Raw genomic sequence first — 15,281 nt, 5'->3', positions numbered from 1 at the left:
GCTTGGAAATACTAGACTTTATGAAGAAAATATGGCTTCTGCTCCAAGAGGGCTATGAAGCTGCATCATTTTAATCTAGTTCCTAGGGCTTCCCTGATTAGCTCAGTTGGTAAAAAAATTTGCCTGCAATGCAGGAGACCCCAGTTCAATTCCTGGGTCAGGAAGATCCGCTGGAGAAGGGATAAGCTACCCACTCCAGTATTCTTGGACTTCCCCTGTGGCTCAGCTGGTAAAAAATCCACCTGCAATGCAGGAGACCCCAGTTCAATTCCTGGGTTGGGAAGATTCCCTGGAGAAGGGAAAGGCTACCCACTCCAGTATTCTGGCCTGGAGAATTCCATGGACTGTGTAGTTCATGGGGTTGCAAAGAGTCAGACATGACTGAGCAACTTTTACTTTCAATCTACTTCCTACAATTGTCTGGCCGTTATAATTTTTAGAACCCCTGGATACCACCTTAAGTGAAATAGGCAAGTCTCATAGAGCCCCCAGGGACTGTTTAGAACTAGGCAAGGAGGAAGCAGGAACTAGGGGTATACCTGGGATCAGCTTCTCTGCCCCCTCCTTCCCTCTCTTCCTTCCTTTCTCTCCTTCTCCCTTCCCATCCCTTCATTGCTTTCTACACTCCGTATATCAGCTTCATTATTCTCTCCCTGCACAAAAACATCTTAGTATATATGGTCTGCATAGTATGGCTGATGGTAACTCTCTGGTTTATGTATTACAAAGACCAACCACAAAATCCCAATTCTAAATTTCCATAGAGAAAGAATCAGACTAGCCTGACTTGGACCAAGTGTCTGCTTTGGTCAGGTAAATTTGGCCATGGAGGTCAAACCCCCCACCCCCATGTAAATACATGAATGTGGCTATAGGATATCTGGAGGATGGGTGGTATCCAGGTTATATGTGAAAGAAAGGAATCCTTCCAGGTAGAAGGCCTGGAGATGTCAGCTGTAATCCTTTCCTCCTTGTTTTGAAGAATTCCACTTCAAGCTTCATAACAAAGTCCAACTCTTTCCATTGGGTTCTGCTTGAAGGAAGTCATGAAGCTGTCCTGAGCTTCGATGTTATTATTTAATATTATCTGCCAGCCTAGGTGCTCTGTAGCACAAGTTACCCTTGTCACCTATACTTTTGGTTCCATCTTTTATGAAGTATACCCATTGCTGTTGTGCCATTTTGGAGCTATTAATAGGACTAGCCTTCAGTGAACCTATGAAGTAAATGAGGTTTGTGTCTGGCAAACTCTCTACCCTTTACCCCTGGATTAGTTCTTGCCTGCCTCCTGTTGTTCCTGTCTGCTGAGTCACTTCATGGAACCACCTGTTAAGACCTACCAGCCTTAGTTTCTAGATCTTAGCTTCTCCTTCCCCAGTTCATCGCCAGGCTTTGCATTCTACAGATAGGCTACACATTATGATTCATTTGAAATAGCACCTGTCAAACCAACCTGGTAGGTTGCATGGAAACCCTTTCTTCTGTGATTCACCAAGATTTACTGTTACTTTACAGGTAGTAGATGCTTGGTTTTAAAAGGGCTTGTTCTTGAAAATGACAGCTTATTTAGTCTAGTAATCTGTTTTTATTTATTTTTTATTTTTTTAAGTATATATTTTATTTTAAAGTCTTTATTGAATTTTTGTTACAATATTACTTCTGATTTATGTTTTGCATTTTTGGCCATGAGGCATGTGGTATTGAACCTGCACCCCTTGCATTGGAAGGTGAAGTCTTAACCACTGGACCACCAGGAAAGTGCCAGTAGTCATGTTTTAAATAGTCCTTTTGAGACCAACAGCATAATGCCTTTTCCCAATGGAATTTCATTCATGGGATTTTGTCCAAGTTGAGGAAAAGTTTTTGGACAAGGTTCTCACATAGGTGAGTGCTCTGACTGGCAGAGTCTAACTTAAACCTTATCTTATACCTCCTTGACATGATTTTATGTAAATATTGGGATCCTGTCATTGTAAATCCTTTATAAACCAGCAGAGCCTGCTGCAAAGAAAATAGTCTTTGACAGCAAATCCAACAGAGACTCCTTACGTAGGCCCCACACCAGGGAAGTGGCTTGGCCAAGATGTTCTACTGCTTTAAATTATTTATTAACAAGTCTGGCCCATATATAATGCTCAGTTATTAATTTTATATTGAGTTTGTTTTATGCCAAGAACGTATCATTCAAAGGGACTATCCTAAATAACTAAATGTTCTAAGAAGAAGTAACTATTTAGACACTTTTTTTTAATTCAGCAAATACAGACTGAGGGCCAAGTATGTGCCAGGCACTGCCACGTATCAGAAAGATGGTGGTGACATAAGAATGTGAGCTCTTCCTTTGCTAGGTGGTTCTCAAACAAGGCAGTGGTGCTCCCAGGGGACATCTGGCAGTGCCTGGAGACATTTCTCATTCTCGTGACTGGAGTCTAGCAGAGGCCAGAGATGCTGCTAAACATGCTACAAGGGCCAGGACAGTCCCCACCACAAAGGGTTATTGGCTCCAATGTCAGTAGTGCCAAGGCTGAAAAAAACTTGCAATCGACAATGGAGGACCTGGTAGGCTTTGAGCAGAAAAGGATCAAAACCACATCAAAGGATGCGGGTACAGATGCCTTCATCAACCTGAGAAGAAGTCAGCTGGCACAAGGATATCTCACCATATCAATGGGGAGACTCCCCAAAAGTTTTATGGCAACAATCAATGTTTTAGAAATGAAAATCCTGTTTCAAATGTATTAGAACAGCTGCTGAATGGATGCATCTGGGGGCTCAGTGGTGGAGAAACCCAGCTGTCCCCCTGCATCTGCTCAGCTGGCCTTGCAGGAAAACCCAGAGTCTTTGGTCACAGCCCCAGTGATTCCCCTTGGCTATTTTCCTGCATCTGAAAAGGTTCACTTCAAGGCCAGTATTTCATCTGATAGTGCAAGAGGGAAAAGTCCAAAATTTCACCTAATTTCTCATACAAGTTCAGTGTCACATGATGATGGGAAATGCAGTCGATTATAGGAAAAACCCTCGGCTGAGAGTGGGAGGCAAGTGCTGCTGACCGTCTGGGTGACCATGGACAAGCTGCCTGTCCTCCAGCCCCAGGGAACTCTGGGGCCAAAGCTCAACTAGAAGAGCCCCAGGTCCAGAGACTTGTAGCTGGAAGTGACTTTAGTCTCCCAGCCCCCTCTTCTATGCATATAAAGCAGTTAAGAAAAAACTGCCTTTGATCCATGAGTCCTTTTCAAATAAAAGTATAAGAATAAAGTTATCAGTAATAAAAATGACAAACTGAGGTGATATGGTTTTAGTCTGTACCCACAACTCTCTAACAGGGTTACTTTGTCCTCAAGAGCATATGTGGCACTATCTGGAGACATCTGTGGTTGGTCCAACTGAGGAGTTGTTGCTGCTGCTGCTGTCAAGTTGCTTCAGTTGTGTCCGACTCTGTGTGACCCCATAGACGGCAGCCCACCAGGCTCCGCCGTCCCTGGGATTCTTCAGGCAAGAATACTGGAGCGGGTTGCCATTTCCTTCTCCAGTGCATGAAAGGGAAAAGTGAAAGTGAAGTCGCTCAGTCGTATCCGACTCTTAGCGACCCCATGGACTGCAGCCTGCCAGGCTCCCCTGTCCATGGGATTTTCCAGGCAAGAGTACTGGAGTGGGGTGCCATTGCCTTCTCCGGAGGAGTTGCTATTGGCATCTATTAGGTAAAGGCCAGGGATGCTGTTGACCACCCAACAGTGCACGAAGACTTACCAGCCCCAAATGTTGGTAGAGCCAAGGTTGAGAGACCCTGATGTGTACTGATAAGGAAAAGCAAAATTTCTCAACTGTAGTACATCATGAATAGCACTTTCTGTTTCTTATGGTCTAGAACTGGGCTGAGCTGGTTATACACTTGGGCGGTGTCTACACTGACCCATCAAAACAGACTTGTTATGAAATCACCAGGGAATACTGTTTTCCAGATTCAGCAGATATGAGACAAATAACATCCTGCTCATTGAGAAAGAGCCAAGTCAGGGGATACTCACTAAATGCCTGAGATTTTTCTTGACAACTCTCCTTGCTCTTGTTTTTACTGGGTGGCTATTCCTGGGCTATTTGTCAAACAGACCTTATCTCCTATAATATCATCTTTTTCTGTTTGGTGTGGTTTTTGAATTCCAGGCAGACCAGGCCTAGTATAATAGTCTTGGACAGACATTCTTCCTGTCTGGGGTATTTTCTTCCTGTCTAGGGTATTTTAGTTACTGCCCTAAAGTTTGCAAAATATTCTTTTTTTCTGAAAAGATATTCTTGAAAATCAATATTGTTCAGAGAATGGAAAAAGCTAATCACTGACTTTTCAAGATATGGGGCATTTCAATGGGAGAATAAAAATCATAATTCAATCCCAAATTAGAGGAGTCCAGAGAGCATACCCTCAGCATTTACATGTAGCCTACTGTCTAGAGATTGTCCTTGTGAACCCAAAAGAAAACCGAACAATCTATCCGCCATGAAAATAAACAACAGCCCATCACAAAGAGGAAATTAGGCAGTGGGCCTAAAATAATGTTTAACTAACTTTACATTCCCTTCTGTCACCATTTTGCCGATTTCTGGGGAATGTGTATTTGTGGGGACAATAAATAGAGCTATTCGTCATTCAGAAGTGCCTGCCTGCATTTGTTTGACTGAAGAAATGGGACGGAAGGCAGTGGGGATACATCATTGATGGGAAAGGATGTTGTTGAATAATTATTTTTTAAATATGGCAAAAATTTTAGAAAATCTATGATTAGCGTGCCTGGACTTCCTGAAGCATTCAGTCAACTAGTTTCCATCTTGTCAATGGATAGTAAACACTATATAATAGCTACTCTCCCAATTCCTAAATATTGCATTTTTATTTTTATCCTAAGGTGTGTAGTTATTTCCCATGTGATTTCTTCAACTATGGGAGGTGTTCCAGATAAGAATTTTTCACTCCCTATTTTTTTTCTTGCATGACCTACAAGTAAAGAATGCCTTTATAAAGTCAAACTCACCTTCACTGGCCTTTAGTTGTGCTGTTTCCTCTTCTTGGACTGTTCTCCCCAAGTTATCTGCCTCCCCAGTCAACATCATCAGTGTCCCATCAGCCCAGTCTAGTGAACTCCTATCCATCCTTCAAAATCCAATTCAAATATCATTTTCCCCAGCCTTCTCAGGAAGAATTTATTACTCTCGCACAGTATACTACCACAAGATACTTATTTATGTTGCCTGATTATTCTTGTAGGTGAAATCCTTGAGTGCAGGAAGGTCTCTGTTCCTCTGATCTATTTTTACTTTGTATTTCCAAGGACTAGTACAGTACCAGGTTCAAAGTAGGCAATCAGCAGTTAAGTATCAAATAAATGAATAAATAATGAGTAGGTGAATAGGTGGATGAACTGGGAAATAATTCCTCTCTCTGACATCCTTCCCCTACTCATGTGTAATGCCATTTCTGAGAAATACCAAGTCTCCAAATATGTGTAATTTGGTTTCTGTCATTTCCTCTCTGTTCCACTGGTTTGTTTATACTGCATGATGCTGCATGGTGCTTTACTTTTTTTAACTATAGGAGTCTTGAAATACAGTTGAATATATCTTCTTACATTCTTTTACTTATTTAAAATTATCATGGCTATTTCCTACTGTTCTATTCTTCCATGTAGGTTGTAGGGTCATCTTATCAATTTGGGGGAAAGCAGTTAAGAAAAAACTGCCTTTGATCCATGAGTCCTTTTCAAATAAAAGTATAAGAATAAAGTTATCAGTAATAAAAATGACAAGCTGAGGTGATATGGTTTTAGTCTGTACCCACAACTCTCTAACAGGGTTACTTTGTCCTCAAGAGCATATGTGGCACTATCTGGAGACATCTGTGGTTGGTCCAACTGAGGAGTTGTTGCTGCTGCTGCTGTCAAGTTGCTTCAGTTGTGTCCGACTCTGTGTGACCCCATAGACGGCAGCCCACCAGGCTCCGCCGTCCCTGGGATTCTTCAGGCAAAAATACTGGAGCGGGTTGCCATTTCCTTCTCCAGTGCATGAAAGGGAAAAGTGAAAGTGAAGTCGCTCAGTCGTGTCCGACTCTTAGCGACCCCATGGACTGCAGCCTGCCAGGCTCCCCTGTCCATGGGATTTTCCAGGCAAGAGTACTGGAGTGGGGTGCCATTGCCTTCTCCGGAGGAGTTGCTACTGGCATCTATTAGGTAAAGGCCAGGGATGCTCTGCAGAGCAAGGCCAAGTTGCTCTGCAGACTTTGTTGAAACTGCATTGGATTTAAAGCTTCATTTGGAAAATAATTGATATATTTATAGTATTGAGCATTGTATATCTCCTTACTTATGTTATTATTTTATAGTTGTTTTATATTATTCCTGATGCTGTGAATGGAGTCTTTAATTTTTATGATTTAACAAAACGAGTAACTGTTCATATATACTGATTTCTTGTTATTGCTCTTATATTAAGTAAACTTGATAGCCTTGTTCTTTCTTCCAATTACATATGGTATATTTCTTTGTCTTATTTTAGTACTCTGGCTAAAACTCAGCAGGATAATGCCCAAGAGAAGCTTTTATAGCATGCAGCCCTATCTTTCTACTGACTCTTAAGGAAATTATTCTGATGTTTTACCTTTAAATGTAATGTTTGTCATGTGCATATCATAGACATCTTTAATCAACCATTTTTAGAAGAGTTCCCTGTTTTCCTAGTATGCTAAGTGCTATTACTATGAACAGGTATTGAATTTTGTTAACTGTTGATATTCTAATTTTTAAAATGATTTTTTGCTTTCTCTCTCTTGTTATTCTTATGAATTCTAATAACACATCAACTACCTTAAGTCCCTGAAACAAGCCCTCCCTTGGTCATGACATTTAAACATAATGCTACATTCAGGAGGATTTTTAAAAGATTTTTACATTTATGTTCATAATTGAATAGATGTATAATTTTACTTTTATGTATCATTCTTGTATGGTTTTTGAGTCAAGATTATATTAGCTTCATTAAGTGAACTGTGGAACTTTTTTTTCCTCTGTAGTAGTCTGTATTGGCTAGAAATTGTTTTTTAAAAGTTGGTTAAATCTAACAAGATTATTTGGAATCAGTGGCTATTAGATTTAATTATTTATTAGGTATAAGTGAATTTAGGATTTTTATATTATTTTGAGTCATTTTTGATAACTTATATTCTCTAATCAATTATCCATTTCACATAACTTTTAATTTTGTGGGTAGAAAGTTCTCAAGGTTTTGTTTTACATCATTACAGCATCGTCAATTATATCCTCCCCTTTATTGTTTGTGCCTTTTATCTTGATCAATTCCCTAAGGTTTGCCTATTTTGTAAAACTTTTTAAAAAATCACCTTTTAGTTTTTTTAATCCTTTTGAAAATGTTTCGTTCTATTTCATTATATTCTACAATAACCTTTTTTGTTTCTTTGTTTTACTGTTTGAATCTTCCATGTCATTTTTTTCAACCTGTTTTTAAGTCCTCTAAAATTAGTCATCTTGTTATTGTTTTTACAGAGAGACTTGATTATATTGGCCCATGTTTCCCAGTTTTCTTGCTTACTGTGGCTGCTTGAATCCTGTCCTTTCCCGCTAGGTTCAATGTGCTTCTTACAGAATAATATAATCCCTAGGTATATCTTTGAGTGAGGATCTGTGAGTGGAAACTCTTGGCATTTGCCTGAAAATACCTTTATTTCACCCTTGCTTTTGAATGGTAATTGGCTGTGTATAGAAGTTAGGTTGACAATAATTTTCTCTGAGGACTTTGATGAAATGACTCTGTAATTTACTTTTCTCTTTTTGCTGAGGAGAATTCTGTTTTCATCCTAATTACTGTCCTTTCACAGGTAACCTGTTTTTGAGGATTTTGCTTGTCTGTTTAGTGTTCTGCACTTCCACTCTCATCTATATAGGTCTAAATTATTTTTTATTCATCAAGTTTGAGACGCATTTCAGTTTTTTTAACCTGAAGATTTTGTGTCTCTTAGGAATTCTGGAAAGATCTCAACTGTTTCTCTGTTTGAATGTTGCTTATATATATGCCCTTAATCCCATCATCTCTCAGCTTTTCAGGATCATCATTCTTTTGCTTCTTTCCTTTCTGCATCTTCAATCTCTTCTACCTATCATATCAATCTCATTAACAAATTAATATATCCAAATGTCTCCCACAGTCAAGTGGGCCTTAGGAAGCATCAATATGAACAAAGCTAGTGGAGGTGATGGAATTCTAGTTGAGCTATTTCAAATCCTAAAAGATGGTGCTGTGAAAGTGCTGCACTCAATATGTCAGCAAATTTGGAAAACTCAGCAGTGGCCAACAGGACTGGAAAAGGTCAGTTTTCATTCCAATCCCAAACAAAGGCAATGCTAAAGTATGCTCAAACTACCACACAATTGCACTCATCTCACACACTAGCAAAGTAATGCTCAAAATTCTCCAAGCCAGGCTTCAACAGTACATGAACCGTGAACTTCCAGATGTTCAAGCTGGATTTAGAAAAGGCAGAGGAACCAGAGATCAAATTGCCTACATCTGTTTGATCACAGAAAAAGCAAGAGAGTTCCAGAAAAACATCTATTTCTGCTTTATTGACTATGCCAAAGCCTTTGACTGTGTGGATCACAACAAACTGTGGAAAATTCTTCAAGATATGGGAATACCAGACCATCTCACCTGCCTCCTGAGAAATCTATATGCAAGTCAAGAAGCAACAGTTAAAACTGGACATGGAACAACAGACTGGTTCCAAATTGGGAAAGGAGTATGTCAAGGCTGTATATTTGTCACCCTGCTTATTTAACTTATATGCAGAGTACATCATGAGAAATGCTGGACTGGATGAAGCACAAGCTGGAATCAAGATTGCCAGGAGAAATATCAATAACCTCAGATATGCAGATGACACCACCCTTATGGCAGAAAGTGAAGAAGAACTAAAGAGCCTCTTGATGAAAGTGAAAGAGGAGAGTGAAAAAGCTGGCTTAAAACTCAACAGTCAGAAAATTAAGACCATTGCATCCGGTCCCATCACTTCATGGCAAATAGATGGGGAACAATGGAAACAGTGAGAGACTTTATTTTTTCGGGCTCCAAAATCACTGCAGATGGTGACTGCAGCCATGAAATTAAAAGACGCTTGCTCCTTGGAAGAAAAGTTATGACCAACCTAGATAGCATATTAAAAAGCAGAGACATTACTTTGCCAACAAAGGTCCCTTTAGTCAAAGCTATGGTTTTTCCTGTAGTCATGTATGGATGTAAGAGTTGGACTATAAAGAAAGCTAAGCACTGAAGAATTGATGCTTTTGAACTGTGGTGTTGGAGAAGACTCTTGAGAGTCCTTTGGACAGCAAGGAGATCTAACCAGTCTATCCTAAAGGAAATCAGTCCTGAATATTCATTGGAAGGACTGATGCTGAAGCTGAAACTCAAATACTTTGCCCACCTGAGGCGAAAAACTGACTCTTTTGAAAAGACCCTGATGCTGGGAAAGATTGAAGGCAGAAGGCGAAAGGGACAACAGAGGATGAGATGGTTGGATGGCATCTCTGACTGAATGGACATGAGTTTGAGTAAGCCCCAGGAGTTGGTGATGGACAGGGAAGCATGGTGTGCTGCAGTCCATGGGGTTGCAAAGAGTTGGACATGACTGAGTGACTGAACTGAACTGAACTGAATGTCTCCCGTCTTTTATTTTTAAAAAGTCCTCCCAGGGCCCATTCCTTACCTCCCTGGAGCTCTCTTGTTGCTCTGCTGGACATCACAGCCAAACTTCTTGATGAATTTGCCTCTACATTTTTCTCCTTCCATGCCTCCCAGTTCCCTCAAGAATGACTTCTGCCCTCAATGATCCAGAGACTTCTTTTGTCAAGGTTGCCAATGACTTCCATGTGTCTGAGTCACAGTTGAGCCCCCAATTAACTGGACCTCTTTCCTGCATTCAACCTGGAATTGGCCACTCCTTCCCAAAAACACGCTTCACCTCTTGACTTTTGAACCACTTTACTCTCTTGGTTCTCTCCAAATGCTGGAGCACCAAGGGCTTGGAATTGGGCTCTATTTTCTTCATTTTCTACTATCTCTAAGAGGTTTTATCTTCCCCATTCACACAATTTTATATTTGTCAAGGATGGCCAAATGTAGACCTCCAATTCCTCCTCCTGTTAGCTGTGGAATTCAGTGTAAATTCCTGCTTAATTCTATCATTTGGAATCTAAGCAGCATTTAACCTTTCACTGCTCAAAACTGAATTCTTGAATTTCTCCCAAAAGAATGTCTTCCATATCTCAGCAAGTGGCATCACTATCTACCTGCTTTCTAAAAACGAGAATCTAGGAGTCACTCTTGATTACCCTCTCCTTCAAAGACCCACGTTTATTCTACAATCAAGTCCTTTAAATTCTAACTTCAAAATAGATCTCAAATACATTCACTTCCCATCTCTACCTCCAACATCCTGGTCATTGCCTCTATCGTTTCTCAACTGATAACTACTACCTAGTTGCTGAATCGTTTCTACTATTAATACTCTCCCTTCCATTTTCAACACTGTGGTCAGAACATCTTTTTTAAAAAAATCATCGTCCTACTTGAAGTCCTCCAAGAACTTCCTGTTGTACTTGATCACAACCAAATCCACGCTCATTAATAAAACCTTAAAGGTGCTGTCCTACTTTCAACCTCATCCCAGTTCCTCTCCCCTTCATTCTGGTGTTCTGGCCACCCTGACCTTCTAATTCTTTGGTCACACCGAGATTTTTTGCTCCTGTAGGGCCTCCATAGATTCCTTCTGCCTGAAATGCTCCCTTCAAAGCCCCCACCAGACTGGCTTCTTCTCTTCCTTCAAGCAATTTGAGGTCACCCTTTCAAAAGAGGACTTCCTGGCTGTCTTGGATAACACGGGGGCCTTTCCTAAATCTTTCTAGTACCAGCCTCATTCTTTCTTTTATAATCTTTTCCATGCCTTTTTTTTTCTTTTCTTTCTTTTTGAGATATATTATTTTACATATTATTTTATCAACCTTGCAATTTCAATAGTATGTGAGCAATCAACTTTGTTGCCTTAATTAACCAGCAGGAGTCCCTCACCTCCAGGATCTAATGCCTGATGATCTGAGGTGAAGCTGACATAATAATAATAGAAATAAAGTGCACAATAAATGTAATGCACTTGAATCATCCTGGAACCATCCCCTGTGAGTCTGTGGAAAAATTGTCTTCCATAAAACTGGTCCCTGGTACCAAAAAGGACTGGTGCTTTAGAGCATCTCTACTAAAATATTAAGAAGCCTTTGATTGCTTAATTTGTAAACTGTTCAGCTTTCAGTAGGACACTTTCATGAGGAATTCTTTTAGAACCACGTTTCATGTGAGTGGGCCTCTCAATGAATCATGTATTTTGGCTCCGAGAGAATGCAAGCACTCCCTCAGATAGTCTCTGCATTCCAACAAGGGGTGCTTTGTCATATCTTGGTGTCATTTCCTTGCAGCACGATTCTCCATTTTAGTCAAAACAATACTGAGAGGTTTTTCTTTTCCCCTATCATGTTTCAAAGCAGAAATAGTATAATGGGGGGCAGTTTGCATGTGATAAACTGAAATGCCAAAAGACTCTTATAACATAGTTTTATTGCATAAAAACCATGGTCAGAAGTTTCTTTTTTTGATTGGCTAATTGATCACTTTCTCTCCCCTGACAAATCTGTCAGTGCCATTAAGAGAGAACAAAGTCTGTTTTGTTTGTCACTTTATATGCACCCAATTACTAGCATATGTAAATAAATGAAGATCTCCAAGTGATGCTATTTTTTCTGAAGTAGAGCTCTGATGAGCATCTTCGCAAATCGTGACTGTAGTTGTCATCTTGACTATGTAGGCCTGTTCGGGCCTCCTAGTCTCAAAAAAAAAAAATAATAATATTGTCTGCATGTCTTTTACTTGTTAATGGAGGTTTAAAACTTTGAAAGTCCTTATAGAAACCATACAGTCTCATGATATTTTAATTTTATAAAAATTCCAAACCTCTTCACATTGATATATGTGCCCCTAGATAGACTACCTGTGATGGTTTCTGGCTCAACCACAACCGCATTTGCTTTCAAGGCATCCCCTGACTCTGTTTCTTGATGCTTACTGGTGCCAGAGAACATATATTTTTGTTTTGTTCTGTTTTGGTGTTAAATCATGACTTAATACATAGTCCTGTCACAGGAGGTTGTATGTAAATAATTAGAAATAAGACCATCTTTACATCATGATTTTTTCAAAATATTTAACAACTGAGTTGGGCACCAACCAGCGAGACTGGCACTCTGGCCAATCAGAAGGAACTTTCAACTTACACACTCAGAGGCTACATGGGGTGGCCTTCATTTTCAAAGTCAACTCCCTCCTTTGTTTTGTTTTGTTTTGTTCTGGCCACACCATGTGGCGTGCGAGATCTTAGTTCCCTGACCAGGGATTGAACCTATGCCCCTTGCATTGCAAACACAGAGTCGTAACCAGTGAACCACCATGGAAGTCTCCTCTACCTTTTTTTAAAGCCTTTTCTTGTTGTTGTTGTTCAATTGCTATGTTGTGTCCGACTCTTTGCGACCCCATGAACTGCAGCACACTAGGCTTCCCTGTCCTTCACTAACTCCCGGAGTTTGCTCAAATTCATGTCCGTTGAGTCAGTGATCCCATCCAACCATCTTTTGGAAGTGACTTAAAGCCTTTGAACCTTGTAATTATCCTATGCATGCATGCATGCTAAGTCGCTTCTGACTCTTGGCAACCGTCTGGACTGAACTGTAGCCTGCCAGGCTCCTCTGTCCATGGAATTTTCCAGGCTAGAATACTGGAGTAGGTTGCCATTTCCTACTTCACTAGATAGACAACTTTGGTCAAAAGGCCACAGTAACTGAGTTCTGCCTTCCAGAACTTGCTGAGCTAAATGCAAGTTATAGCGACCAGCTCAGGCTATCTTCAGTTTGTCCATGTAGTGCTTTTTTAGATGTAGTGAGTGTCTCGTTCCTTAGCTGATGGCACGGTCCTGTAATTTTACCATTTCTCCACATTCCTTTTTGGCTCTATCTTGGGGCATGAGGCTCAGTGGAGACTTTTGAGAAATCAAAGTGCATCTCTGTTTTCTCCAGGTCTGTTTGCAACTCAACATCACTGGAAAGAAAAAGCCCAGAGAGGGATGCTTACTCCCATACAGGCATTTGTTTCTTGATGTCATTTATGTCCAAGGCCATCTGCCTCTGAGTGACTGAATTTTCTGACACTTTTCTTCGTTTTGGCTCACAGGTCCACACTTTCCGAGGCCCGCACTGGTGTGAATACTGTGCCAACTTCATGTGGGGGCTCATTGCCCAAGGGGTCCGGTGCTCAGGTAGACATGGAACTTTCTTTCTCCTTTTCCATTTACATAAAGTGTCATCATGCTTACATGAAGGACATCTTTTCAGAGCTGGGAAATAGGCCCAGATTAGCTCAAAAGTCTAGCTTTCTGGAAGACTCGAGGCATCTCTGTGCTTAATGGAGAAACTGTTCTAGGTGTTTGCTAGAATGAGAAGGAATATCTCACATTTATGCAAGAAAAGAAAAAAAAAAATCCAAGCGAGTCTATTTTCTTAGGCGTCTACCTGCCACCCCAAATAGGTAGTTATCCTTAAAAGAAAAAGAAACTCGATTCCAATGGAATTGCACAGGTAGAAAAGTCACAGTTCTTTCCCTTCCCTGATTTACTACAAAAAGCAGGGCATAAAAATAATAATATAAGTGAACAATTACCCCATACCAAGCACTGAGCTAACACTTTCTATTCATCATATCATTTAGCCTTACCAACAAACCTTGCATGATCAGTCGTTCAATCATGTCCAACTCTTTGCAACCCCATGGACTTTAGCCCCAAACCTTGGGGGAGATGCAATTATTCTCCCCATTAAATAGATGAAGAAACTGAGCCTTACTGATAATTGTTCATTGCCCTTGGCCACATAGGAAGTGGTGGAACTTTGATTTGACTCCAGAGCCCAAGTCCAGTATTTTTCTGCCATCAAATTAGCAGTGAAAATACACATGTTGATTGCATATCACATATTTTCAAAGTACTTTGAAACCCTAGGTGTTTTTCCACCTAGAACTGGATGCATACACCCATTGCTAAGCACACACAACACATCTTATTAAGATACATCTAACAACACAGAAAAGAATTGCCAAATTAATGTGTAACCAGGCTTCCTAATTCATCACGCCAGGCTTTTTCTGGCAAACACTTCTGGCTAGGAGCAAGAACAGCCTCCTGTGATATATTGATTGGGTTTCCACTGATAGCTTAACTGATTTGTTTCTTGCTAGAGTATGATTTTAAAGAAACAATTTGTGTGAAGCATTTAAAATAAAATAAGCTAATGACACAACATTAAGATGATCTATTTCCCACACTTGAACTTATTTACAAAACAGAAACAGACTCACAGACATAGAAAACAAACTTATGGTTACCAGAGGGGAGAGGTAGGAACAGAGGGATAAAGTAGGAATTTGGGAGTAACATATACACATTTCTATATATAAAATAAACAACAAGGACCTACTGTACAGCACAGGGAACTCCACTCAGTCTTCTGTAATAACCTCTATGGGAAAAGAATCTGGAAAAGATGTGTATATATATATATATATGTATATAAAATCTGGAAACAATATCTGAATCACTTTGCTATATACCTGAAACTAACACATTATAAATCAGCTATACTTCAATAAAAATTTTAAAAATAAAAAAAGATGATCTATTTCCCCATGCTGCCCACTTTGGTTCACAAGATCATGCAACTTTAAATCCTTCCTCTGCCTGGAAAGGGCTATTTCCACTTCTATACAGATGCAGCAGTCACTGGTGGTGGTACCTGGATGGTCCAGGAGTGCTCATATAGGCCGGTTACTCTACCTGTCCCCACCCCAGATCTATGAGGCAAGCAGGAAACATAGTTTGGAGACAGACTCTCCAGAAGTGTTCCAGAGACACCAAAAAGCTTAGTCATGAAGAGCTACAGAGTATCTTACAGCTCAACCACTGAGCAAAGTGTTCAAATATCTGCTTTACTCAGTGTTCATTAATTCAACCTGTTTAGATTATACCCACCAAAAATATCCCTAATTGCTTGTATTATCCAATTTCAGCAGGAAATTGGTCCAAAGTCAATATTATGAGAGCAAAACTCTGGGATTCAAATTAGCTGTGAACAGCAACT

The 15,281-nt window shown here is 40.1% G+C and overlaps 2 protein-coding genes across 9 annotated transcripts in view; one reads left to right on the top strand and one right to left on the bottom strand.

The window, feature by feature from the left end:
• The window catches only part of LOC145522474 (uncharacterized), a 257,684-nt gene that overhangs the window by 91,410 nt on the left and 150,993 nt on the right, over positions 1-15,281 (bottom strand). The gene's annotated exons all lie outside the window — the stretch shown is intronic.
• Positions 1-15,281, top strand: part of CHN2 (chimerin 2) — a 331,489-nt gene that overhangs the window by 294,954 nt on the left and 21,254 nt on the right. For all 8 annotated transcript variants that reach the window (XM_081534849.1, XM_081534848.1, XM_081534855.1 and 5 more), the window contains one exon: positions 13,324-13,408. In XM_081534849.1, the coding sequence (XP_081390975.1) occupies positions 13,324-13,408 (85 nt within the window). The remainder of the gene's footprint in view (positions 1-13,323; positions 13,409-15,281) is intronic.

Source organism: Giraffa tippelskirchi, chromosome 10, assembly GCF_054371585.1.
Source record: "Giraffa tippelskirchi isolate mGirTip1 chromosome 10, T2T-mGirTip1v1.2.pri, whole genome shotgun sequence".
Taxonomy (NCBI): domain Eukaryota; kingdom Metazoa; phylum Chordata; class Mammalia; order Artiodactyla; family Giraffidae; genus Giraffa; species Giraffa tippelskirchi.
The sequence above is the reverse complement of the archived record's forward strand: the minus strand, read 5'-3'. Positions and strand labels throughout refer to the sequence as shown.